This window comes from Cyprinus carpio, chromosome A9 (genome assembly GCF_018340385.1).
Source record: "Cyprinus carpio isolate SPL01 chromosome A9, ASM1834038v1, whole genome shotgun sequence".
NCBI classification, from domain to species: Eukaryota; Metazoa; Chordata; class Actinopteri; order Cypriniformes; family Cyprinidae; genus Cyprinus; species Cyprinus carpio.
Genome location: NC_056580.1, coordinates 14,755,803 through 14,780,171, shown reverse-complemented (window position 1 = coordinate 14,780,171; position 24,369 = coordinate 14,755,803). Strand labels below are relative to the sequence as shown.

General features: G+C 37.8%; 2 protein-coding genes across 2 annotated transcripts; one reads left to right on the top strand and one right to left on the bottom strand.

The window, feature by feature from the left end:
* Positions 1 to 299: 299 nt before the first annotated feature.
* On the top strand, positions 300 to 16,487 carry LOC109102233 (enhancer of polycomb homolog 2-like). Its single transcript, XM_042763729.1, has 14 exons — positions 300 to 697; positions 2,340 to 2,499; positions 2,629 to 2,774; positions 3,598 to 3,804; positions 4,198 to 4,346; positions 4,568 to 4,697; positions 4,778 to 4,987; positions 6,173 to 6,256; positions 10,790 to 10,929; positions 11,169 to 11,470; positions 12,732 to 12,853; positions 12,986 to 13,124; positions 13,396 to 13,684; positions 14,073 to 16,487. The coding sequence occupies exons 1-14, from the start codon at positions 545 to 547 to the stop codon at positions 14,143 to 14,145; spliced, it is 2,304 nt and encodes a 767-aa protein (XP_042619663.1). The 5' UTR covers positions 300 to 544; the 3' UTR covers positions 14,146 to 16,487.
* Positions 15,964 to 24,061, bottom strand: LOC109102724 (integral membrane protein 2B-like). Its single transcript, XM_042763731.1, has 7 exons — positions 23,877 to 24,061; positions 21,612 to 21,743; positions 21,321 to 21,383; positions 18,130 to 18,324; positions 17,174 to 17,284; positions 16,891 to 17,041; positions 15,964 to 16,679 (listed from the first exon to the last, which is right to left on the bottom strand). Exons 1-7 carry the CDS (start codon positions 23,949 to 23,951, stop codon positions 16,591 to 16,593), a joined length of 816 nt encoding a protein of 271 aa, XP_042619665.1. The 5' UTR covers positions 23,952 to 24,061; the 3' UTR covers positions 15,964 to 16,590.
* Positions 24,062 to 24,369: the final 308 nt, after the last annotated feature.

Sequence of the window (24,369 nt, the reverse complement as noted above, 5' to 3'; positions counted from 1 at the left end):
ACTGTTATTTAACAATTCAGTTGTTCAGCAGAATGTCCTTCTAGACATTTTTCCAAATGTACACAAATTGTTGATCCATACCCTATGGGATTTTCAATTAAAACATTCATTTGATTATTTTTTTTATTGTAGGCCATCTTTGCCTGCGTGGCATATGTAGAGACGTTATCATCGCGGGAGTAATAATGTCTTCTAATGTATGTGACAGCTCTCCGATGCACGCATGTGCTCCCTCGTGCCCGTGTGTCGTAATATCTTGTGCACGCATGTTGCATGAGGTGCGCGCGCAGCGACACACGCGCGCTCCCGCTCACGCTCTTTGGCAGTGTCGCGCGGGCTGTCGGGATCATGTCCGCCATGTTTTCACACCAGCCGAGAAAAAAAAGCCCGTGAAAAAACACCATAACTCGCTCAGAGATGCCTTTAACCGCCGGATTTCGATCGGAGGGACGTCAGTGAGCGCGGCCGCGGAGAGAACCGTTGGCTCGTGTGTGTATTTGTACCGAATGATCCGTGTTTAGTGTGTTTGTGATCGCTGAAAACAATGAGTAAACTCTCGTTCCGCGCGCGAGCGCTAGACGCCGCCAAACCGCTGCCGATCTACCGTAATAAAGACCTCCCGGACCTCACCGACTGCGTCTCCATCAACCGAGCGGTTCCGCAAATGCCAACTGGGATGGAAAAGGAAGAGGAGTCGGTATGTAAATTATTTTAAATCCATAATTTTTCATGAGGTTCAGGTGCATAGCAGGGTGTTGGTATTCACGTATCACTTACGCACGTTTTAATACGTAAGTCCATTATCTGCTCAAATGGATACGCAAACACCGTTGTAAGGCTCTAGGTTACGTGTAAAATTTGCGACAGTTGCGTAGTTGCGGGAAATCTGTTACACTAGTGGCGTGAGCAAGGTTATTTACGTGAGACATTTGGTAGTGGTGAATGCGCATTGACGTCAACCTTTTTGCGCAGATGCGTTAGAGATTTACGTATGTTACGACAGGAATACATCAGCTGAACGGCGTGCTTTTGAAGCCTGCATCTGTTTGATTCTTCAGTGGACTTAGTTTTAATATAGAGTCTAATAAACATGTAAAATATTATTTCATTAAACTATTAAATGTAATAAAATATTATTAGTTGTTATCAGTTTAAAATCTATTGTTCTTTTATTACTTTTATATATATATGTGTGTGTGTGTGTGTGAGAGAGAGACATATACACACACACACACAATAATATATAATAATATATAATATAATACACACACACACACACACACACACACAATAATAATAATATAATATTGTGTGTGTATATTCCATCTCTTATGGAGTTGTATAATGAGATGTGTTTTATTATTAATAGTTTAAAATGTGCTGTATTATTGCTATTATCGTTGTTATTATTATTATTAATTTAAAATTTACTTTAAAAAATAAGAATTTTAGTTTTAACATAGTAATATAATTTGAAAAATGTCAAAGTCCTAGTAACCAACAGGCAAAATGCATTGGTGGTGTTGTCATGTCAAGAAAAACATAAAACTGAAAAAACAAAAAAAACAAAACTTGGAACCCTCTTCTGTCTATGAAATAACAAATGTTTTGGTCAGGTCAAATCGAGTAACCTTCCATTTGGTAAAGAAAACATCATGGTACTCATTCTGTCAAAAATGTAAATTTATTGCATTTACTTGGTTACACCACTTGACACAACTGTCATGATCTTGAGCTATTTTGAAAGATGTTCAACAGATCATCATGATTTCTACTTGATTAATTTAATTTGTGAAGTTATTAAAACAGAAGTATGAACTGTCAGCATGATCAAGAGGTTGTGTTGGACAGAGAGACAGTACAGAGACCAAGGTACATGTTAAAAACTTGAGTTATGTGCTCCAGATTGCATTTGCTCTCCTCACCTACCTGATAATGAACTGCTCACCTTTCTATTATTGAACTGTCTACCACAGTAACTCTCTTATGAATCCAAAAGTCATTGGAACGACTTGGAGTTCATTTGTATGCTTGCGAGCTGTGTAAGCCATTGCAGCGGGTTTCATCACGTTGCTGTTCTCAGCTGCATTAGAAGTCATACTTGGCCAATTCTTGTTTCCATCTCTGTGAGTTTCGAACTTTTTCTTATTGCTGAGTCCAGCTACATCAGTTTCAGCTTGGCTAACTGGCCTCACTTGCTAATGGAAATACTTTGTGGTGATAGTCTTTACTGTTGTGGCATATATGGTGTAACCTTTTCACAAGTTTGAGTTGTCCCACTCTGTGAATGAAGAATAAGGTTTACACATCCTCTCTCTCTCTCTCACGGTGTGTTTCAGGAGCACCATCTCCAGAGGGCCATCTCTGCCCAGCAGGTGTTCAGGGAGAAGAAGGAGAGTATGGTCATCCCTGTGCCAGAGGCAGAGAGTAACATCACGTATTACGACCGCCTTTACAAAGGAGAGTTCCGCATCCCCAAACAGCTCATCCACATCCAGCGTGAGTGACTCTCAACTTCTACCTCAAGATAGTACTTCTGGATATTTTAATTTCTTGTTTCAAATAAACAAATGAAGTGTCATTTGAATTTGGATCTCAATCTGATTTGTACCTGTTACTCTGCACCAGCTCTGGGTCTGGATAACGAGCTGCCTGACTATGATATGGACTCAGAGGACGAGACTTTACTGAACAGACTCAATCGCAAAATGGAGCTCAAACCTGTGCAGTTCGAGACCATGATGGATCGGTTAGAGAAAGCCAGCACCAACCAGGTAATAACATAGGACATTAAGTGGCAACCCAGCTTGGTACCGGATTTGTATGAAAGTAACAGTGTTGTTAAGCAATACTGCATTATAATATTACAAAGGTTTGGGGTCTGTAAGATGGTTTAACATTTTTAAAAGAATGTTTTAGGTGCAACATACGTACTGACCCCAGACCTTTGAAAAGTGGTGTAAATGCATAAACAACAGCAGAAGTAATGATGTACTGTCTTTATAGTTTGAGTGTTTCTAAATGCCAGTTGAATTTTGATGGTTTCATGCTCTCATTAGGCAGTAATTCATCACAGAGAAAACACTGTAGTCGAAAGAGACCATTATCCTCAATCTAGTAATTGGTGTTCTATTTTAATTTTTGTGCCTGTGTTGTTTTGTTCAAAATTTGCAAGAATGAGGGTGTCACAGCGCCTGTCTGATTTAGCTAGCTTTTACCAAGTGACAGATTATTTTGGTCCTAAATATAATAGGTTCTGATTTGACACATGGTTTTGTGTAATAATAACAAAATGTTATGTAATGTTTTGTTTAATAACTCCACTCTTATAAAAAGTATGCTTATTGACAAAGATAAGCCTTTTTATTTTGTTATTCTAACTATGCTTGATTATATAGTTATTATTTGCATTCAGCATAATTTTTTTCCCCCTACTCTCCGAGACCCATTTCTGGGTTGTGATAACACACTAATCTAAAAGTTTTATAGATCTACAAATTTACCTTCTCATGTTTCACTTATATTCACACATATTCCCATCTCTCTCCCTCCCTCTCTCTCTCTCCCTCTCTCTCTCTCTCAATAATTGTTGTGTAGTTGGTCACTCTACAGGAGGCCAAGCTGCTGCTAAATGAAGATGACTACCTGTTGAAGTCAGTGTATGACTACTGGGTGAGGAAGAGGAAGAACTGCCGGGGCCCATCGCTCATCCCTCAGATTAGGCAGGAGAAGAGGGATGGCTCCACCAACAACGATGCTTACGTCGCCTTTAGGCGTCGCACAGAGAAGATGCAGACTAGGAAGGTATGCATGTGCTTTGTGTTTTATCATGCATGCCTCGAACAGTAATGTTAGAGGGTATTCAGACAAGACTTGTTCTTACTTTCCAAGAGCAATATTTTTTAATATGTTTGCACGTCATACTGGCATCCTTATGTCACATTTGTTTTATTTTAATAGTAGTATTTTATAGTATAATAATAGTTTTATTTTTATTTAAATCAGCTTTTTGAAGACATCTGCATTCAGTTCTAGCTTTTCTTAGCTAAAATTAAATGGGTGACCAATATGTAATATATTTGTTTTCTACAGCACGTTTCTTAATTCATACATTTTCCCATCAGTAGAACAGTGAGTTGGATACAGACTTTGACAGCTACTGGAACCGTCTGTCTATGTGTCTTGCAATTTCTGTAGAATCGCAAGAATGACGAGGTGTCTTATGAGAAGATGCTGAAGCTGAGGAGAGAATTCAGCCGAACCATGAGCATCCTGGAGATGATCAAGAAGAGAGAAAAGAGTAAACGAGAGCTTCTGCATCTGACGCTGGAAGTGTTTGAGAAAAGGTATGTGAACGTTGCTCTTTTTATAAAGCTGCTTTGAGATGATTTCTGTTGTTACATACACTATATAAATAAAGCTGTGTTTTGTGTCTCTTAACTGCTAGAACGGTTGTTGTGTGTAAGGTGACTCATCTCTCTCATCACCAGTCTCACTAAGTTTTAAATCATTTGAAAAATGCAAAGTGATTTTATCCCTTGTTTCTCCATGTTTTGTATATTTTTAGATATCAAATTGGAGACTTCTCAGGAGAGATTCTGAATGAAGTCACTGTACCTCTGGCAGAGAAAACCATTTACCCTGCGCCCATATCCTTACCCACGAGCAATCGACACAAGGCAGAGAGCAAAATTAAGGTAAGGAAATATCTGTGTGCAAGAAATAGCTTGAACATGCTCACTGCTCATGATAAAACTATTTCTTCTCTTTCCTTCAGTCACACAAATCTGGGCCCAAACACCTCCATCCCTTCACAGTCAAGCCTGAACCTTACTTTGACTTTGTGTGTTCCCATAAAAAGTACAACAAGAGGCCCAAACTTGATACATTTCACCAGCCTGGTCGGCCAGAGCGACAGCAAACCATCAACAAGGCAGACATTAAACAATATGACTTCCACAGTTCTGGAGAGGAGGATTACCCGCTGGTCAGTGCAAATTTCAGTGTTTGGCAACTAGGGCTGGACCAGAATATTCAAATATTTAAATCGTTCGGTGGGTTGGCATTAGATTTTTTTTTTATTTTGAGATTCGATTATTCTAAAAAAAAATAATAATAATAATTCCGAATACCTGGAATCCCCCGTGAAACGATTCTCATTCGACCTTAAATATGAATTGCACCTGAGTGAACGTCATGATTCAGTTCATCTGCAAGAGAAGACAAAAATGCCTAGACCTTAGCTGTGTGGGAGCACTTTAAAGTAAGTGAAGACAAGACAAAGGCAGTGTGCCAGATATGCGAACTAAAGTAGTACGTCTATAGTATATTGTTGGAGTAAAAAAAAAAACAAGCTGCTTTTATCTGCCATGTTAATCAGTAATTTTACATATAATAAAAACGTGAACTTAATTTGCTTGGAAAATACTTGTGAATACGGCAGTCATAAAAAAAAAACGTACAGTAGCCCAGCCTAATAATAATTTGTTTATATTAAAATTATTGCTCTTAACAGACCTGTGTGCTCTTAACAGACCTGCCCGTGTGAGGCTCGCCGCTTCTGGCTCGCGCTGTTCTGTAGTTTATTAAAAGTTTATTCATTCTAAACGTGTCGTGTGTCCATATTGCACCAAAATGTGACACTGCACTCCCTTGTGTCCGCAGCAACACACCCACCATGCATGACGTTGATTGGTTGAACGTTCTCAACATAATAAAAATGCAAACAGACAAACACACAGAGATTCCTGCCTTTATTACACCGTGTCTACACCACGCTGCAACTGCTAAAGTCTGTCTAAACTGGACGCGACAATGCGACAGTTGAAAATCATTTGAAATTTGTGTCAGTACGTCATAAATAGAACGCAGCAGCAGTTTACTGTCGGGAATATGTCAGCCGCGTGCACCGCATCCAGTGTAGACAGCATAATAGGTTCTATTGTATTTTGCACCACTCGCTTCCGGTGTAGACACAGTGTTAGAAGAATATGTTCAGCGTCCTCCCTCCGAAGCTTCGAATATTCTGTGTTGATTACTACCGAAGCTTTGAAGCTCAAAAAATAATATTCGCACCAGCCCTATTGGCAACACATGCTCATGTAGATGTCATATTTAAAGGTTTTACTGAAAAGATGTTAATTATGTCTTTTGTTTTTCCTTTTTCCTCTGGTCTCCAGCTTCAGAGCCAGATGAGGAGAATGATCCTGATGGAATCTTTGCCTTCAGACGGAAAGATGGCTGCAGTTACCACGCAGTGAGTTTCCCATTTTCATCAATGCTGGCTGTAGACCATTAAAGAAGGCTGCTACTGTGCCAGTTAGAGCTGAAAAATTGTATCTTGATATTTAAGGTGCCCTGACATGGCTCAAAGCAGTGGTTCTCCCCGCAGTCCTAGTTTGTTTTCAAAACTTGTTTTTATCCATGGTCACTTTTACTATAGTTTGTGTAAATAAACAAAATAAAAATGTAAAAAAAAAGTAATTCAAATAATTAATTACATTTTAGGATTCCAAAACTTTTAGATGCAGATTATTTTAACCAGTGAATTTACATGACTCTTCCAATTGTTTGTGATTTACTGCATAAGGATTTTTAAAAATACTTTTAACTTCGTACAAGCAAATAATTTAGAGATTTTTAACTGGTGAAATATATGTTCTTAAAAAAAATGCCCGTAAAGTTTTAAGATTTTAATAATTTACATGATTTTTCCAGATCTACAAATCACACTAAAATTAGGCTACATCATATATCCTGATTGTCCAAGACTGTGAATCCTGGATCATAAAAGGGAGTTGTCTTTTCAAGTTAAATTAAGATGAGAAATTTGTGATTTATGTAGCAAAAATAGATTTATAAGAAATTAATATTTTTTTACTAAAAATTACTAAAAGTTACTAAAAGTTTTCCTGCCAAGAAAATATCCACAAAAGCAATAAAAAAGAAACAAATAAACATTTAGCTTATTTATGTGCTTGTTTTGTTGTATTTTAAATAATTTTAAGTAGGGGTGACCCTGAATAGTCGTAGATTCGATGCTTCAATAGGAGGAGCTTGATTCGACTACTAATCTCACAGTCAAATATTCGCGGGGTGATATGATCATGAAATTTTGGCTATGTGGGGGTGCTCAAATATCTGATTTCACATAGAACTACTGGTTTTCTCCCAATAAGTTAATATACAGCCTATTAAAATCATGCTGTAAATAAGAATCTGAAAAGAAAGAAGCTTCAAATAAATATTTTAACATGCGTGAATAAATCCAACCACCTCTATAGACTTAAGTTTCACTTTCCATAATCTGTGACTGACAGAGGAGCATCTTGGCGGCAGGGATTTAAGTGAGTGAGTGAAAGACTGGATTTTTTCGATCAGGTAGAGTACAAGTGATTTCAAAACATTTCAGCCTGTTTATATATATATCGTGGATATAATATTTATCTTGTATAAGATGCATTTTGTTAAGTTGCGCTGCATTGAAGCGTTTCATTGTAGTACTACGGTGATTATCTCTTCAGCGCGCAGCGCGAACAGGACAGACAACAATGCAGAATATTAAAGGGTTAGTTCAGCCAAAAATGAAAATTATGTCATTAATGACTCACCCTCATGTCGTTCCAAACCCGTAAGACCTCCGTTCATCTTCGGAACACAGTTTAAGATATTTTAGATTTAGTCCGAGAGCTTTCTGTTCCTCCATTGAGAATGTATGTTCGGTATACTGTCCATGTCCAGAAAGGTAATAAAAACATCATCAAAGTAGTCCATGTGACATCAGAGGGTCCGTTAGAATTTATTGAAGCATAAATACGACTTTATTAAGCATTTTCTTCTCTTCCGGGTCTGTTGTGAACGCGACTGCTTATCAAAATAAGCACAAATAAATGTTTTATATTATTTTTTAATAATTGTATCCTTATTTATATGTGCATATTGTTAACATTAAGCATGAGAAAATGCTTCTTGAGGACGTTTGAGAACAAGTGTGATTTCTAATGACGTCAGATCATTGTTTTGAACGTATTGAAACTGATTCGCAGTAATGAACCCTCTCATACATGTGGATCATAAGACAAAGTGGAGTGTGTTTTTTTGTCTTAACATGTAAATAGAGCATTTGGCCAATACTGCTGCTTTGCTTTGGTGCGTGTGAATAACATGTAACTAATAAAAAAACTTCATAGCTAAATGTTCCAACCTGCCATAGACTATGCAATACTCACTTTAATAGTGACAGAGTAGCATATTTCACTGAACAAAATTATAAACGCAAACCTTTTGTTTTTGCTCCCATTTTTCATGAGCTGAACTCAAAGATCTAAGACTTTTATCTATGTCCACAAAAGGCCTGTTTCTCTCAAATATTGTTCACAAATCTGTCTAAATCTGTGTTAGTGAGCACTTCTCCTTTGCAGAGATAATCCATCCACCTCACAGGTGTGGCATATCAAGATGCTGATTAGACAGCATGATTATTGCACAGGTGTGCCTTAGGCTGGCCACAATAAAAGGCCACTCTAAAATGTGCAGTTTACTGTATTGGGGGTCGGGGGGGTTGATTGTGATTGTTGATTGGGGCCTGAGAAATGTTGGTCCACTCCTCTTCAATGGCTGTTCGAAGTTGCTGGATATTGGCAGGAACTGGAATACGCTGTCGTTTACGCCGATCCAGAGCATCCCAAACATGCTCAATGGGTGACATGTCCGGTGAGTATGCTGGCCATGCAAGAACTGGGATGTTTTCAGCTTCCAGGAATTGTGTACAGATCCTTGCAACATGTGGCCGTGCATTATCATGCTGCAACATGAGGTAATGGTTGTGGATGAATGGCACAACAATGGGCCTCAGGATCTCGTCAGGGTATCTCTGTGCATTCAAAATGCCATCAATAAAATGCACCTGTGTTCGTTGTCCATAACTAGTAGTCGACCGATATTGTTTTTTTGACTGCCGATGCCGATATCTTGGAAAGCAGGGGGGCCGATATAATTATTATTTTTTTTATTAATATTTAAGAAATGTGAAATAATTTGACTCATTTGATCATCAATGGATTAAAAAATAGATGTGTAAAATAAACATACTTATACTTTAAATGACAAAGCATTTTTCACAAATAAATAAATATTTAATAAAAATATATTATATAAGTAAGTAAATATTTTCCCCAAATTGCACAGCCCTATTCTGTGAAGTTTGTGTGCATTGGGAATCATATTTTTCTAATAAAGCAACGGTAACACTCATTTTACATACAGCACATGAATATGACAGTGGGCAAATGCATAAAGTGCAGCATAATTTGAAATCACAAGTTTAAAGTTTAAAGCTTTCAATTCAGACGGACCAACCGTCACACAGAGAACACGCAATCATGCTGGATACACATGCACACTTCACAAGATCTCACAGCTGGATTCGTAGAGGTTTAGAAGTTTTGTTGGATTAATTTTTAATTAGTCAATCAAAGATTTGTTTAAATCATATAAATGCGTATTTGCTTAATGCTGACAGCAAACGAGAAAGTATTATAATGTTTGCCTTTCTTTTACTAATAATATAAAAGCAATCATAATACATTTTGTATACATTAATTCCTTTGTTTAACTGTTCTATCTGATTATTAGACAGACTTCTATCCGTATTTAGACAGAACTGTTAACAACGACAGCAAACAAGAGGGAGAATGTGAGCACTGTGTGCTCAGGTGCTGCCTTTCTCAGCGCCATCAAAATAAAAGTGCCTCGAACACATTGGCCAAGCAGAAAAACATATTGGCCGATGCCGATATTTAAAAAATGCCAAATATCGGCCGATATATCGGCCATGGCGATATATTGGTCAACCACTATCCATAACATATGCCTGCCCATACCATAACCCCACCTCCACCATGGGCCACTTGATCCACAAGATTGACATCAGCAAACCGTTCACCCACACGACGCCATACACACTGTCTTGCCATCTGCCCTGTACAGTGAAAACCGGGATTCATCCGTGAAGAGAACACCTCTCCAAAGTGCCAGATGCCATCGAATGTGAGCATTTCCCCACTCAAGTCTGTTACAAAGACGAACTGCAGTCAGGTCGAGACCCCGATGAGGACGACGAGCATGCAGATGAGCTTCCCTGAGACGGTTTCTGACAGTTTGTGCAGAAATTCTTTGTTTATGCAAACCGATTGTTACAGCAGCTGTCCGGGTGGCTGGTCTCAGATGATCTTGGAGGTGAAAATACTGGATGTGGAGGTCCCGGGCTGGTGTGGTTACACATGGTCTGTGGTTGTGAGGCCAGTTGGATGTACTGCCAAATTCTCTGAAACACCTTTGGAGATGGCTTATGGTAGAGAAATGAACATTCAATCACGGGCAACAGCTCTGGTGGACATTCCTGCAGTCAGCATACCAATTGCACACTCCCTCAAAACTTGCGACATCTGTGGCATTGTGCTGTGTGATAAAACTGCACATTTTAAAGTGGCCTTTTATTGCGGCCAGCCTAAGGCACACCTGTGCAATATTCCACACCTGTGAGGTGGATGGATTATCTCAGCAAAGAAGAAGTGCTCACTAACACAGATTTAGACAGATTTTTAAACAATATTTGAGAGAAATGGGCCTTTTGTGTACATAGAAAAAAGTCTTAGATCTTTGAGTTCAGCTCATGAAAAATGGGGGCAAAACAAAAGTGTTGTGTTTATAATTTTGTTCAGTGTATTTGGCTCTGTGGTGCTTTGGTCATTTCCTTTGCCATTGTTAAATGTGTGTTGTGTGTCCTCAGCCACTGGTGGATCAGAGCTGCTCTCCTCACTGGCAGCAGAAGGGTCAGGACCGACTATGGCAGCGCAACTGTCTCACTGCCCTGTCCGTGCCCAGACGCTGTATTGCAGTGGCACGCGGGAGGGTGGGCAGAGGTGGCAGGTACAACATACTTCTATTTACAGTGTCTATTTACATACTTCTATTTATTTCTCCTAAGTTATCTTTTATAAAATAAATATAAATCTGTTTCCTGTACTGATGTGTGAGTCACTGTAGACATGATGTGTAGTGTGAATTTATTTAGTCCAGATTAAATAGAAGTGTTCATGAAGCTACTCCCTAATGATCAGTGCAGATTGTACCACATTATCTAAAAGCACTCTGTTGTATTCCATCAGGGTTGTTTTGGATCGCACCTCGTCAGATCTGGACCGTGCCCTCAGGCATCTGGACCCTGACATGTTTTATCCATCTGCTGACTCTGTTGTGCCTGACCTCCCCGTCCACGCAAATACAAACTCTCACAACTCCAAATTAAGCCCTCAGCGCTCGCTGACTCAACTCCTGAGTGACATCCAGGCCTGCAGGTGGAAGTTTTTCCACCTTCGGCCGCTACAGGATAACTCAAGGTGTGAAGACAAGAAAGGGACTCCGCAGGTGGAAAAAGGTGGAGCGACGCCTCTCTCTAACAGTGTGTCAGGTGAGGCATCTGAGCTGAACAGGATTCAGAAGGTCAATCAACTAAATTATAACTGTCAGTTTATTCCAGGGGTTTTCAACAAATCCAGCCTGTCAATCATTTTTAACGTGGCTTGCCAGTTGATTTTGATTATTTCTGCACAACCCTGATACAAGAGCGTAATATGCATAAAACTCACAGCTCTTGGTGGTTGTCAGTTAGTGGATGAAGTCTGAATGCAGAGCATGTTTAAGGTTTTTCTGGCAATAACGCAGCTACATTACTTTCATACATTCAGTTGTGTCTTGGACTATCAATGTGTTTATGTAAATAGTTTACCTGTAAACGAATATTCAGACAAAGACATAAGCCATAGCAAATGCTAGTTTATGTCCATTTTGTTTTATGCTTACATGTTACTTAAAGTAAAAGTATTAAACTGTAATTAATCTGGGAAAACAAAAAAGTAGTTTAAGCACTGGTTTACTCTGAAGTTACCTAGCTGGGACTATTTTCAGGTGCTGCGTAATATAATTGTGCCTGCTGCACCCATGGTAGCAAAGTTCCTTGAATTTTACACCAGAATGAGAGTATAGTTCCTAGCCATATCGGCCTAGAAAATCCCAACTTTTCATTTTCCGTCGGTCTTAGTATATGACGTAACTACAGAAGAGTCAAGTTTTAAATGGGAAAAATATTGAAACTCTTTGGTCTATTTTGAGCGAGATGCTCACGGTCTAATCAGATTCAATGATCATTTGCTAAGCTAAGCTAAAAGTGCTACCGCCAGACCCAGAGATCGGCTGAATGGACTCGAAAACAGTAAAACTCAACTGTTTAACTCTAGGGGAGTTGGAAAATGAGTCTATTTTCAAAAAAAGTGGAGTGTTCCTTTAAAGTCCCTTAAATCTATAAGTAAAAGTGACGTTTGGCCAAGTATGGTGTCCTATACTCAGAATTCGTGCTTTGCATTTAACCCATCCAAGTGCACACACACACAGCAGTAAGTAGTGAACAAACACACACACACCGTGAACATACACCCGGAGCAGTGTGCAGCCATTTTTTGCTGCGGCCCCTGGGGAGCAGTTGAGGGTTCAGTACCTTGCTCAAGGGTCTCACCTCAGTTGTGGGTATCCGTATTGAGGGTGGAAAAGAGAGCTGGTCATTCACTCCCCCCACTTACATTCCCTGCTGAAACTCAAACCCGTGTACAAGTCTGACTCTCTAACCATTAGGCCACGACTGCCCCAATTTACCCTCCATATTCTTGCACATGCAGGTGGATTCACAGAAGAGCAGTTTCACTCCCATCAGCAGCAGCTGGTTCAGATGCACAAACAGTTACAGCAGCAAGAACTCCAGCAGAACTCGACAGCACCAGAACTGCACACACACCTCCCTGTGAGTATATACGCAGAACAAATGACTGGCATTATGGGGCTAAACCTCACTCCCATTCTGTTCTGTAATTATGAATTCATTGAGAATTTTTTTTTTTAAATTACATATATAAAATTATTTATTTTTCCACAGAACACAGTCTCATCTGACTGCACGTCTAAGACTCTGGACTCAGCTAGTGCACACTTTGCTGCCTCTGCTGTGGTCAACACTCCTAACAATGAAAACAGGCCACAGATTGCTAGTGTCAATGGTGTTCTTCCCAATTCAGGCGAGTGATGCTTCAGGAAGGAAGGGAGATTGAGCAGAGGCATTAAAATATAAAAGAATCATTACATGAAAATGTGTCTGTTTCACTAGTTCTTGGGAATATTTTGGTCCAGATATTTTAAAACCATAAACTTTTATAGAACTTTGTGGGGAATAATAGCAAAATGGTTAATGAGACCTGAATTTATTTGGAGACTTATGTCAAAATCATTGTTTGGTGGTTAATTTAAAGAAAGCTGATCATATTTAAATGATTCTTCTGTCTCCTGCAGGAAACTTTAGGCAAGCAAAAATGAACCGTTCTGCACAGAGTGGAGGTGGTGGTGAGTCAGGCTCTTTACTACGTATGACGAATGCATCTAGCACACAGCTGCCCGTCCCTCAGTCTCTGCCTCACGGCCATGGGCACCTGAGTACCGTGAGCGCTGTATCTCCTGCCCACACGCACCACAGTGCACGCCTGTGCGCCCCTTCACCCTCAGCCTTAAAGCTGGCCAGTGTTGCTAGCAGTCTGGACCGGGTACCCAAAGTCACCCCCACTAGTGCCATCGACATTGCCAGGTCGGTACTGAGACACAGCGCTTATCATTTAAGTTATTTTCCTTTTTCTTTTTTTGGTGGTGGGGGTGGGATGAAAAATCTGAATATCTAAAAAATTTTTAGAATAAAAAATATGTAGTAAAAATGTTTCTTCTTTTTCTTTTTCTTCTGGTAATGGTGATTATGTTTTGGTTTTGGTTTAAAAAATAAAAAAAATTGTTCTTTCTTAGTTTTTTGAGTTGAAAGTTCAGAGATCATTTTTAATTTGAGAAGAAATAAAAAACATCTAAATTGACAGTAAAGACATTGTAGTGTATATCTTTAAATTTCAAATATAGAATGAACATTTTAAATAATAAAATTTTAAATGGTAATAACAATAATAAATCATGTTATATTGTTATTGCAGGGAGAATCACGAACCAGAGAGACTGACTCTCAACGGATTATCAGAGACCACAGTCGCCATGGAGGTCACATAGCCCATCCACAAACACAAAGACTTCAGTGCTAAGAGCTGTGCACTTCCACACAGACTTATACCCAATAACAGCATATCAAAATATTAAGAGAAATTTGTCAATATTATAAATGTACATTTTGTAAAATTGGGAATTATCACTACCTTGTAAAATAGTATATTTGTATCATTAGTCTGTCATTTCTGTTACTTGAATCCTAGATTATTTTTTTTTTACTTTTATTTTTTTTTGGTCATCATGCTTTTGCACTTGAAAATGCAAGCAAGACAAGTGCATCAGTTCATGTCGGGATCATGAGCATGAATATTGGTCCTGCGTCACTTGTTTTAACTATTTATTTTGCAATGTTTACATTTTTGTATCTCGTACAAATAAATCCAATTTTGTGACCACAAAATGCAGACACAGCTAGTATGCCATGCTTTGTGATTTTTTTCTTTTTAGGAAGAAGAAAACTGAATTTGGTTTCACAGATGTGTACTTTCAGAAGCGGTGATCTTCCCTTGAAATGTGGACCATTTTGAAATGGTTTATTTCCTTGACTTCCTCTCTTTGTCTTACCAATGTTAATTCTGAAGACCAATGGCCTCCATCAGAATGTGCTTATGTGAAGCGCCTTAGGAATTCAAGCAGAAGACCTTGAATTAGGCATTTACTTTCTGCTCTTCTGATGGAGTCAGCAGAACCCTCGTTTGTATTTCGCCATTGCTGGTTAACCAGTGTGAAAGGAGCTGTTCAGGGCTCTGACTGGTGTTGTATTGAAAGTAAACTACAGGTCACAAATACTGTCAGCCATCTTGTTTATGAATGCTAAAATTTATACATCCTCAGTCCAGTGTCTTCAAATAAATTTCCCCTTTTTAAATGGCCTTTTTAATGAAATGAGTGAATATACCACCACAGCTGGCAGTCATTTGCATTTAGTTAACTGTAAATAAGTACAATAGTTTTAAGTTATGATACTTAGGACATGCATGTTTTATTCTTACTATGTTTAGAGAAAAGTATATAAGGTCTTCTTCATGAGCATAGTGTGGACATGACAGATCTTTAAAAGTCATTTGAACAATTCAGGGTGCATTACTGTGGTCAGCTGATGAGTGAGTGGTGTTTAGTATGATTAGTTCCTGGTGTTTTTGTCTTTTATTTTTTGGTTAATTTGAAGTTAACAATGCAAGAATGGGCTTTAAACACCAGAGGGGGCAAGTGAGCTCTTCGGGCCATTGTGCCAGGAGGAAGGTGCTAGTTTGGCTGGCAGGTTCCTCAGAAGTATGTGACCTGCTTCCTGCCATCTTTACTCATGGAGGTCTTTGAGTCGTACCTGCTGAAAATCTGGAATTGCCTGAAAATGCTATTCTCTGGCAATGCTGATATTCTTACAAGGCCATACAGTCAGGAATAAACCTACTAATTGCTTGCTTATAATTGTTTCTGCATATTAAGCTAGGATAAGATTAAATATTTTAACATCACCTTCAACTAATGACCATACACAAAGCATATTAACTGAATAAACAATGATCGTCTGAGCAACCAGGAACAGAATTTGAAGGATATATGATGACCCACCCCAAAGACCTATTAACCTTATCACTCCGTTATGACATTTACTCTTTTCCGAACTCCGCTTGCTTTACATTTGACTTACACTACCATTCAAAAGTTTGGGGTCAGTCAAATTTTTAAAAAGACTTTTAGGCTTTTATTTTGCATTTATTTGATCAAAATTACAAAAAAAAAAAAAAAAAAAAAAATTGAATAGTAGTGTATAATGACAAACCTAACAAAATATCACATAAGCATGGCAAAAACATTTGGTATGGTTTTTCTGTTTATTTTTTGTTTCTTATATGGAGTTTAAAAGCTTGTGTTTAAAGAGAGGAGTAAAAAGTTTAGGATCTTATTTTATCATATATACAAATTAGCAAATAACAAAAAGTCATTTCAGATTGGAATATTTGTAGTCATTTTACAGAAAGAGTTCTGTTTGTATGGTTATCCATCTCATTTAAGACAAAATATATGCAAATTCAAGAATACCTTTTATATAGTATCAAAATTAAGTACAGTAGATGATGCAAATGTTAAGGATACAGAAAAATATACATTTTTCAGCAAGCTCATGGGAATAAATGATTAATGCTTAAATTACTTTCTGTCTTAAACTCTGATTGGACTTCTATATAGGCTAAAATCACCATAGTTAATCACTTTTTGCTCTTGTGTGCAATATGTTCCTTTATTAAGTCTAATATTCTTAAAAAAGCATAAGACACATATTACATGTATACTCAAACATAATACACCTCTTTGTGCAGAAAAGGCAATTTCACATTTTAGATTAAAAAAAACATTTATGTGAAAAAAAGGCCTACAATAGAAAAGCTTTTCACCGAATTAAAGGAAGAGTTGAAGATCTGCTGCTTCGTCAGAGATTCATGTTCTTCATGGCTCACAGATCAAAGTCTCCACAACAAACTTGTTTTCAAAATGGCGGATCTTGTGGCAGTTCAGAGCTTCACGTTTCTGCATACCTGCAGTGGAGCATTCAGCTTTCAGAAGTTTGAAAGTATATAAAACCTCAAATGCAGGGTTAACATGAGAGGAAATACTGCGCACCTCTTTAACTTATGCACATATTTGTGCTTAAAACTTGAAAACAAGATCCACTGCGAAAGTGGAAAAACGTAACCACCGTTTACTGTAAACAAGGTCTTATCAAATGGTCTGTTTGTGTCCACTTACCCAGTATGATGTCTCGGCGCTGGAGTCTGTACGTGTCTTTGTCTTTGCACAGGTCATTGATGTAATAGCCCAGATCACTGGTGCTGTCCAGCCTCTCAGTAACTATCATCTCTTCTCGCATAAGGTACGTCTGAGGAAGATACATTCCTGCCTGCAAAACACACAGAAAACGTAAACCTAACGTCTGAAATGCATTTGTGTGAAAAACACATCCACGTCAACACAAGAACCACTTATTGGCACGAATTCAAAGCATCTCCTGTTATTAAATGTGGCTGTTTACCTTGATGTTGACCAGGAACTCTTGGAAATCTCTGGGCGGCATGACGATAGAGGTGTTCAGGGTGATGATGTAGCATTTGTCCAGATTCAGGTCGAGATAAGCAGTCAGTTTCTGACAGCACAGAATGACACACAAGGTTATAGACATGGAAACAGACAGATTGTTTAAAACTGAGAAAATTATTTTAGTATTATAATGAAAGCCGGAACTAAATATTCAAGATTGAGAGAGGACCAAAAGTAAAAATGAAAGAATTAGTCATTGACAAACCCAAATTAATTCTCCTGTAATGAGGTTTTTGAAAAAAAAAAAAACTGTGATGTTTGTAGAATTTTTATGTTGTTTCGCAGTGAAAATCAACCAATCATTATTATGTAATTAGTATTTGTGACAGTAAGTGTACAATAACTGTACAACCATTCAATAGTTTGGGGCTGGTAAGATGTTTTTGAAAGAAGTCTCTTGTGCATGTATTTAACCAAAAATACAGTAAAAATAGTAATGTGAATTAATATTACAATATAAAATTTTTCCATTTGAATACATTTGAAAATGTTATTTATTCCTGTGATGTTACATTCAATGTCTTTACTGTCAATTTTGATAAATTCAATGCAGCCTTGAGGAATACTTTAAAGTAAAAAAAAAAAAATAACACAAACTCAAAAATTTTAACTAAAACGGTTTCTGTGATCTGGGAAGTACATATCAATCAAATATAATAATATTTCACTAATGCACTTAAATTTTCAGAGTCACTTTAACACGAAACGGGAAACTCATGAATATTCATTTTGCAACCTATAATCTCAGAAACTGAAAATTTCTGAAAATCAGTCCATCCCTTCTAAATTTATAATGAATATGAATACAGCAGCGTGGATGATTATATGTCAGTGGTGGTTATGACTAAACTCTGTGCATGTGTGTGTGAGTGTGTGTGTGCATTTCTGTACCATGGAGAAGTCATGCAGGATGCCAGCTGGATCGCTGTTTTTGAATTCGGGGAGTGGTACTTTGATGAGCTCCACCTCATCGTCTTCGAAAAAGCTCACATTCTCTTCAAGCAGCATCAGCGGAGCCTCAACGTCCACCTCCTCATCAAAGTCTTCCTCAAAGTACTCCATATCACAGACAATATCCTGATACTCCTGTGTGTTAGAAATACATAAAGCATTAACACACATTGGCAACAACATTTCAAAGAGCAGTTTGGTACCAAAAAAATTTACTTTGTAATTTGTTTGTTGTGGAAGGTTAACGTGTCAAGCCTAACAATATAATAGTGAAAAAAACAAAAAACAAAAGCAAAACGAATCATGATGCAGAATGAATTTACAAGTACAGATCCATAGATTTCCTGCTGTTTGAAAAAAATCTGTATTTTTGAGGATGAAGGCAAGTCATATGCCCTTTTCATATTGACTTGTGCCTAATTTTGCTCACTTCTACGAAGTGGGAGATGGTTTTTCATGTCTCCAGTGTTCTCGATCTACAATTCGTATCGTCCAGATACAAAGACTGTTAAAGCAGGTGCCCTCTCCCATCACAGAGGATTGATTTTGAGTCCCATCCAGTGGTCACAGGAACTAACCACCTCCTCCAATAACACTCTGCTGGGGTTTCACAGATCACAGCGCACCCCACTCATCCACTCTGCTCACATATCACTGGGCACTGTCCACCCAGGGGCCAATAGCACTCTCTCACTGCAGAAGGATCTGTTGTCCTATGGCACTCTGGCACTAGATGTGAGAAGGTTTGTTCTAGGCTGCTCTGACTCGAAAGAGCCCACACCATCTACCAACAGGCAAGCTTCATCCGCTGCCCATTCCCACTCGCCCATGATCACACCTATGAGTGGACTTTATCACGGACCTGCCCCCCTCTGATGGTAATGCATGTATTCTTGTTGTCATTGATCGATTTTCCAAATCATGTGGTCTGCTGCTTCTTACAGGGCTTTCCTCTTGCAACATGTCTTTGGATACTTTGGGATTCCTGAGGACATAGTATCAGATCGGGGTCCCTAGTTTATGTCAAAAGTATGGAAAGGTTTCTTCACCCTCCTAGGTGTGACTGTGAGTCTCACATCCTGATACCATCCCCAGTCGAATGGGCAGACAAAGAGAAATATCCAGGAATTTGGACCTTTCCTATGAACCTTCTGCCATGGCTGCCAGAACTCTTGGAACCAGTTCCTAGACTGGACAAAGTACGCTTAGAACTCCCTTCATCAGCCTGCCACTGGACTTCACTCCCTTTGCAGTGTGTGCTTGTTTAGCAGCCACCTTTGTTCCCGTGGTCCAGGGAACCATCAGATGTCCCATCTGTTGACTTGTGGTTCCAAGTGAGCGCGAGAGGGTCTGTGATGCGGGCAGTGGGAAGCCAACGGATCCAGGCGGACATCCGATGGATGGATGGATGGATAGTCCAACTTTCCGGTCTGGAGAGAAGGATTGGCTATCCACCAGAGACATCAGGATGTGCCTGGCATGAAAGAAGCTTTGTCACAGATACATTGGACCCTTCACCATCACCCGACAGATCAACCCGGACACTTATCAACAGCACAGATTTTAGTATCTGGTCGACTGGGAAGGTAATGGCCCAGAGGAATGATCATGGGTCCCCAGAGACGATATCCTCGATCCAGCCCTGCTCATAGCCTTCCACGACCCTCACCCTAATCATCCTTGGCCCAGAGGAAGAGGTCGACTACCACAACATCCAGGTCCTCGGTTCCTGGGAGCAGCCACAGAGTTGCCAGGCTCCAACATCAGCCAATCACAGTGGTCACCCTTACCAGAATTCTGATCACACATACTTGTTACTCGTCCAGCTCACTCATTAGGACTAGACTTGTGCTGGTATTCGGTAATGCGATATATCACGGTAATGAATATGCACGATATTGTTATCGTGGACACTTCTAAATACCTTGAATAATTATATATTACAAATTATTCAGACTTTGGAATGCATTTTAAGAATAATTTTCCCATCAACTGGTCAAAATGCACAACGCCACTGTATGCTGCTTGAAAGAAGCATGTGCTCTGATGTAAACAAGCAGGTAAGAGAAGCACATTGAGGAACACGTGAGAGACGCTGAATGAAAGCACATTTACTCTCTGACAGCAGATGGCGCTAAAATGCAGCCCTTACCCTGTAAACCCCATAAATAAAGCAGCTGCTACTTTCTAAACCATATTTAAATAATTTTAAATAGCCATTTAGATCTGTGGATTTGCTATGGTGTTCATCACAGGGCCAAATACTTAAATATTTAGACTTAATAGGCTATTTATTTTCAAACTACAACAACATGCCCTAGATATTGTTTGAAAGTGTTTTGATTCTTTATTGTTCATTAACACTTTACATTAGGGCTTCATTAGTTAACAAACTGCCAATGAAAAATTCTTCTGAACATTCATTAACCTTAGGTATTCCAATATTTAATAACACATTGTTAAAACTGAAAGTTGCAACTGTTATTTAATGAGCTAACATGAACTAAGACTTGTATTTTTTTAACAAAGATTAATAACTTCTATAGCAAATGTAGCTATTGCTCATTGTTTAGCTGTGCATTTATTGAATGAGCACTATGCAATGTCCAAACTGATTACACTTTATTTTATGTATTGCAGTGTAATCATTTTCAAAGTACTTAAATAGCTTGTTTTATTTTTGTGGTTTACTTTCTTTTATGTAAAGCACTTTGAATTACCATTGTGTACAAAATGTGCTATATAAATAAACTTGCCTTGCCTTGCATGTTAATGCATTAACTAAGGTTAACTAATGAGGTCTTATTGTAAATTGATACCTATTGGCCTTTATAGTTCTTTTGCACTTAAATGTGTAAAACTTTTAACTTTATATATTTTTTCTGTATTGCTTTATTGTATTTAAATGTTCAATTATTTTTGTTATAAGAAAAAAATTATTTAACCTGTTATACTGTATTATAACCACTTTTTTGAAGCTAAATTCTAATACTGTGACAAAAGCATTATCAATTAATCGCAACAGGAAAATTTGATACCGGCATATCCCTAATTAGGACTGCTACAAAAGCACACACCTCATCTCACCATTGTCTGGTCCGATCTCTGGTCAGGATTACCTTTATACTCACCATTTGCAAAAAGTTATGTCCATCCTTCCTCTCATCCACTCTGCCATCCATGATCCCCTGAACCTGTAACAAAGTAAAGTCAAGTTATCAACTTTCTCTCCTGATTACATATCTAAACTGCATACTCCACCTTGATTGCCAGTTTTCTGGCAATCTTCAAGGCTCAGACTGATTATGAAGTTAATGTTATAGAAAGGAAGTAAGGTGAAGATAAACATCAATGCAAGATGACAAGTTAGATGTCATGATGTTTTGATTTTGATATCACTATGGTTACATCAATTATCTCACCTCAAGCACATAGTATCTATACAGGAAGGCTCCTCCCATCACTACACCAGAGAGGATGAGAGCCAATCCCAGACAGAAGCACCAGCACCACACCTTAGACTGCGGACGCACCAACACCGCTGCCTCAGGATCCTGCAAAGAAATGACAGTTACATTACATTTAAACAATTACTTAATATATAGACAGACAGATACAAACAACTGTTTGAAAGTAATTAATACATTTATTCAGCAATTATTCATTAAATTGATCAAAAGTGACAGTAATAATGTTATGGAAGATTTTTATTTCAAATAAATTCTATTCATCAAAGAATCCTGAAAAAATAATAATGATAATAATAATAACATCACGGTTTCCACAAACATATAAAGCAACACAACTGTTTTCAACATTGATAATAAGTGTTTATGAACATCTAAAATGGTAATTTCTAAAGGTCCACATGACACTAAAGACTGGAAGAAAGGCTGCTGAAAAAATCAGCTTTGTCATCAAAGATGTATATTATAATTTTAAAATGAATCAAAATAAGTTTTTTTCATTTAAATTGTAACAATTTTTTTGTTCAAATGAATGCCTGATTTTAAGCACTATCTACAATATACAGTATAGATTACATTAGGGCCTGACTCTCCCCAGCCTGACCTGCACCCTAAACTTTCAGTCGTGTCCCTGTAGACATTCACACACAGCTCACAGACAGCAGATATTATCTGCCATGAGACACACCACAAATGAACCCAGAAAACCCCAGGGGAAAAAAAGTCTATTCAAAGCCTATTTTAGACAGAAATGATGACAAATGGGAGTTTTGAGACAAACAAAACAAAAAAATAAAGAAAAACAGAAGTGAGATTCACACTGCATCTCTTCTGGTTTCAGGTCAAGAGGAATTAAAACAGTCTGGTGTCAGCACCTTCTACAAAAAGTCATGAGGAGGAAAAATCATCAAATTCTACTTAAATGCTTCTTCACTCAAACAATAACTGCACGCAAGCATGAATTGAAAGAGAAAGTTAATCAAGCAGTTTCTATTTGACTAGCAGAAGGGGAATTTAAGTCACTATCAGAATGATAAAAACAGATAGCTATAATGCAGGAGGGAGAGTGATACAGTGCCACTGAAAGCATTCAGACCTCCTTGTTTCATTGTGCTCTATTTATTTAATCCAAATATTCAAAATAGGTTATTCCAGTTTGATATCCTGCAGTGGAAGGTTTTTGTTTTTTGTTTGTTTTTTGCACATTATCTCATTGATGTAACCACACAGCCCTTTATTGAGTACATGGAGGCAGATGTTGATGGCCTTGACCAGAAATCATATAAACTGCACTATATTTACAGTAGCTACATATGATTTATGCTTGCATTTTACACTTTGGTTTCTTTCTTTCTTTTTTGCTGTCGTAATTCTGTCGTAATCAAGGACACTACAAATGAGATACAGCAGGGAAATCAAATCAAAACAACATTCAAATGGTATAGACAAGCAGTAGAATAGTTTTTATTTCTACACTTAAGTTGAGGTCAAACTTTTGTATTCTTGGCTCGCAGTTCTGGCTGCTTATGCAATACACCAATTTTCTTTAAAGTTGCTTGTATCATAAACATGTTTGGGAGTGCACATATTAAACATGTCTCAACACGTCTGTCTTTCACAACCCATGAAAAGCACTCACATTATATATATATATATATATATAAATTAGATTACCAAAACATATAAATTAAATATATCAAATATTATTTAAAGTTAAAAAATAATAAAATAATATAATTATATATTAAATTTATATAAAAAAAAATTAATATATATATTAAAAGTAAAAAAAGGGACATACTTCTTTTCTTTGTAGACTAATTAAGGCAACTCTTTATATAAAAGGGCAGGTTGTTCAATTTATCATTAATTTAATGAGGTCAAAAGAACTGCAGTAACTTTTTACCAGGGTATTAGTGATTACAGAAGTGATTGCCCATCTTTGACAAACTTTGGGCCGTCAGCCATGTTCTAACACTTTCACTGAACCTGATCAAAGTTTGATACGCAAACCTGAACAAAGAAACACATTTACTTCTGCATTTGGGACACTCTCTATACTTCTCTCAAGATAATATAACATCAATGTGCACATATACTTGGACTTTTCTATCAAAAAGACTTAATTACGAGATAATATTGAACGTAACATTACTAAAATGCGCTTACGGAATTCAATAGAAATAAATATACATATACATTTATTAGTAACTACAGTACCTGTACATCAGGAATGAGATTTTCCTTCTTTGGGTCCTTGAAGGCGAGAGCCTTGTTAAAAGAAACTTTAACCATAATGAAAAGTGTCTGTAAGAGGTTGTTTCCGCGAGACCGAGAAAGAATACAGACACAGAGCAAAACGAAAGCGTTTAGTTTCCTGATCAGCAGCGATGTGTGTGTGTGTGTGTGTGTGTGAGTGACGCACATAACAGATCTCACTGCCTCTAGTGACAACTTCTAGAAAATCAACCAGCTACACTATCACTTTTAACAGATGCATTTCTCAATACAGTGTTATAATTACTTTAAAATTACCAGTACTTTTAATTACAGTTAAATGTAGAATTTATAAGGAAACAATTGTAGAACAACTAGTAACATCTGAAATTATTTTTGAGAACCAAAAAGCCATGGTTCTCATCTAGGGCTCATCTAAGATAATTTAAAATGATTTAAAATAAGACAAAATAAGCTTTGAAATAAGCTAAAACAA

Coding starts and splice junctions, on each gene's coding strand:
- LOC109102233 (XM_042763729.1), top strand. CDS start 545: ATGAGTAAACTCTCGTTCCGCGCGCGAGCGCTAGACGCCGCCAAACCG. Junction 2,775..3,597: donor AGAAAGCCAGCACCAACCAG/GTAATAACATAG, acceptor ATTGTTGTGTAG/TTGGTCACTCTACAGGAGGC. Junction 12,854..12,985: donor AACTGCACACACACCTCCCT/GTGAGTATATAC, acceptor ATTTTTCCACAG/AACACAGTCTCATCTGACTG.
- LOC109102724 (XM_042763731.1), bottom strand. CDS start 23,951: ATGGTTAAAGTTTCTTTTAACAAGGCTCTCGCCTTCAAGGACCCAAAG. Junction 21,384..21,611: donor ATAGATACTATGTGCTTGAG/GTGAGATAATTG, acceptor ACTTTGTTACAG/GTTCAGGGGATCATGGATGG. Junction 17,042..17,173: donor AGTTCCTGGTCAACATCAAG/GTAAACAGCCAC, acceptor TGTGTTTTGCAG/GCAGGAATGTATCTTCCTCA.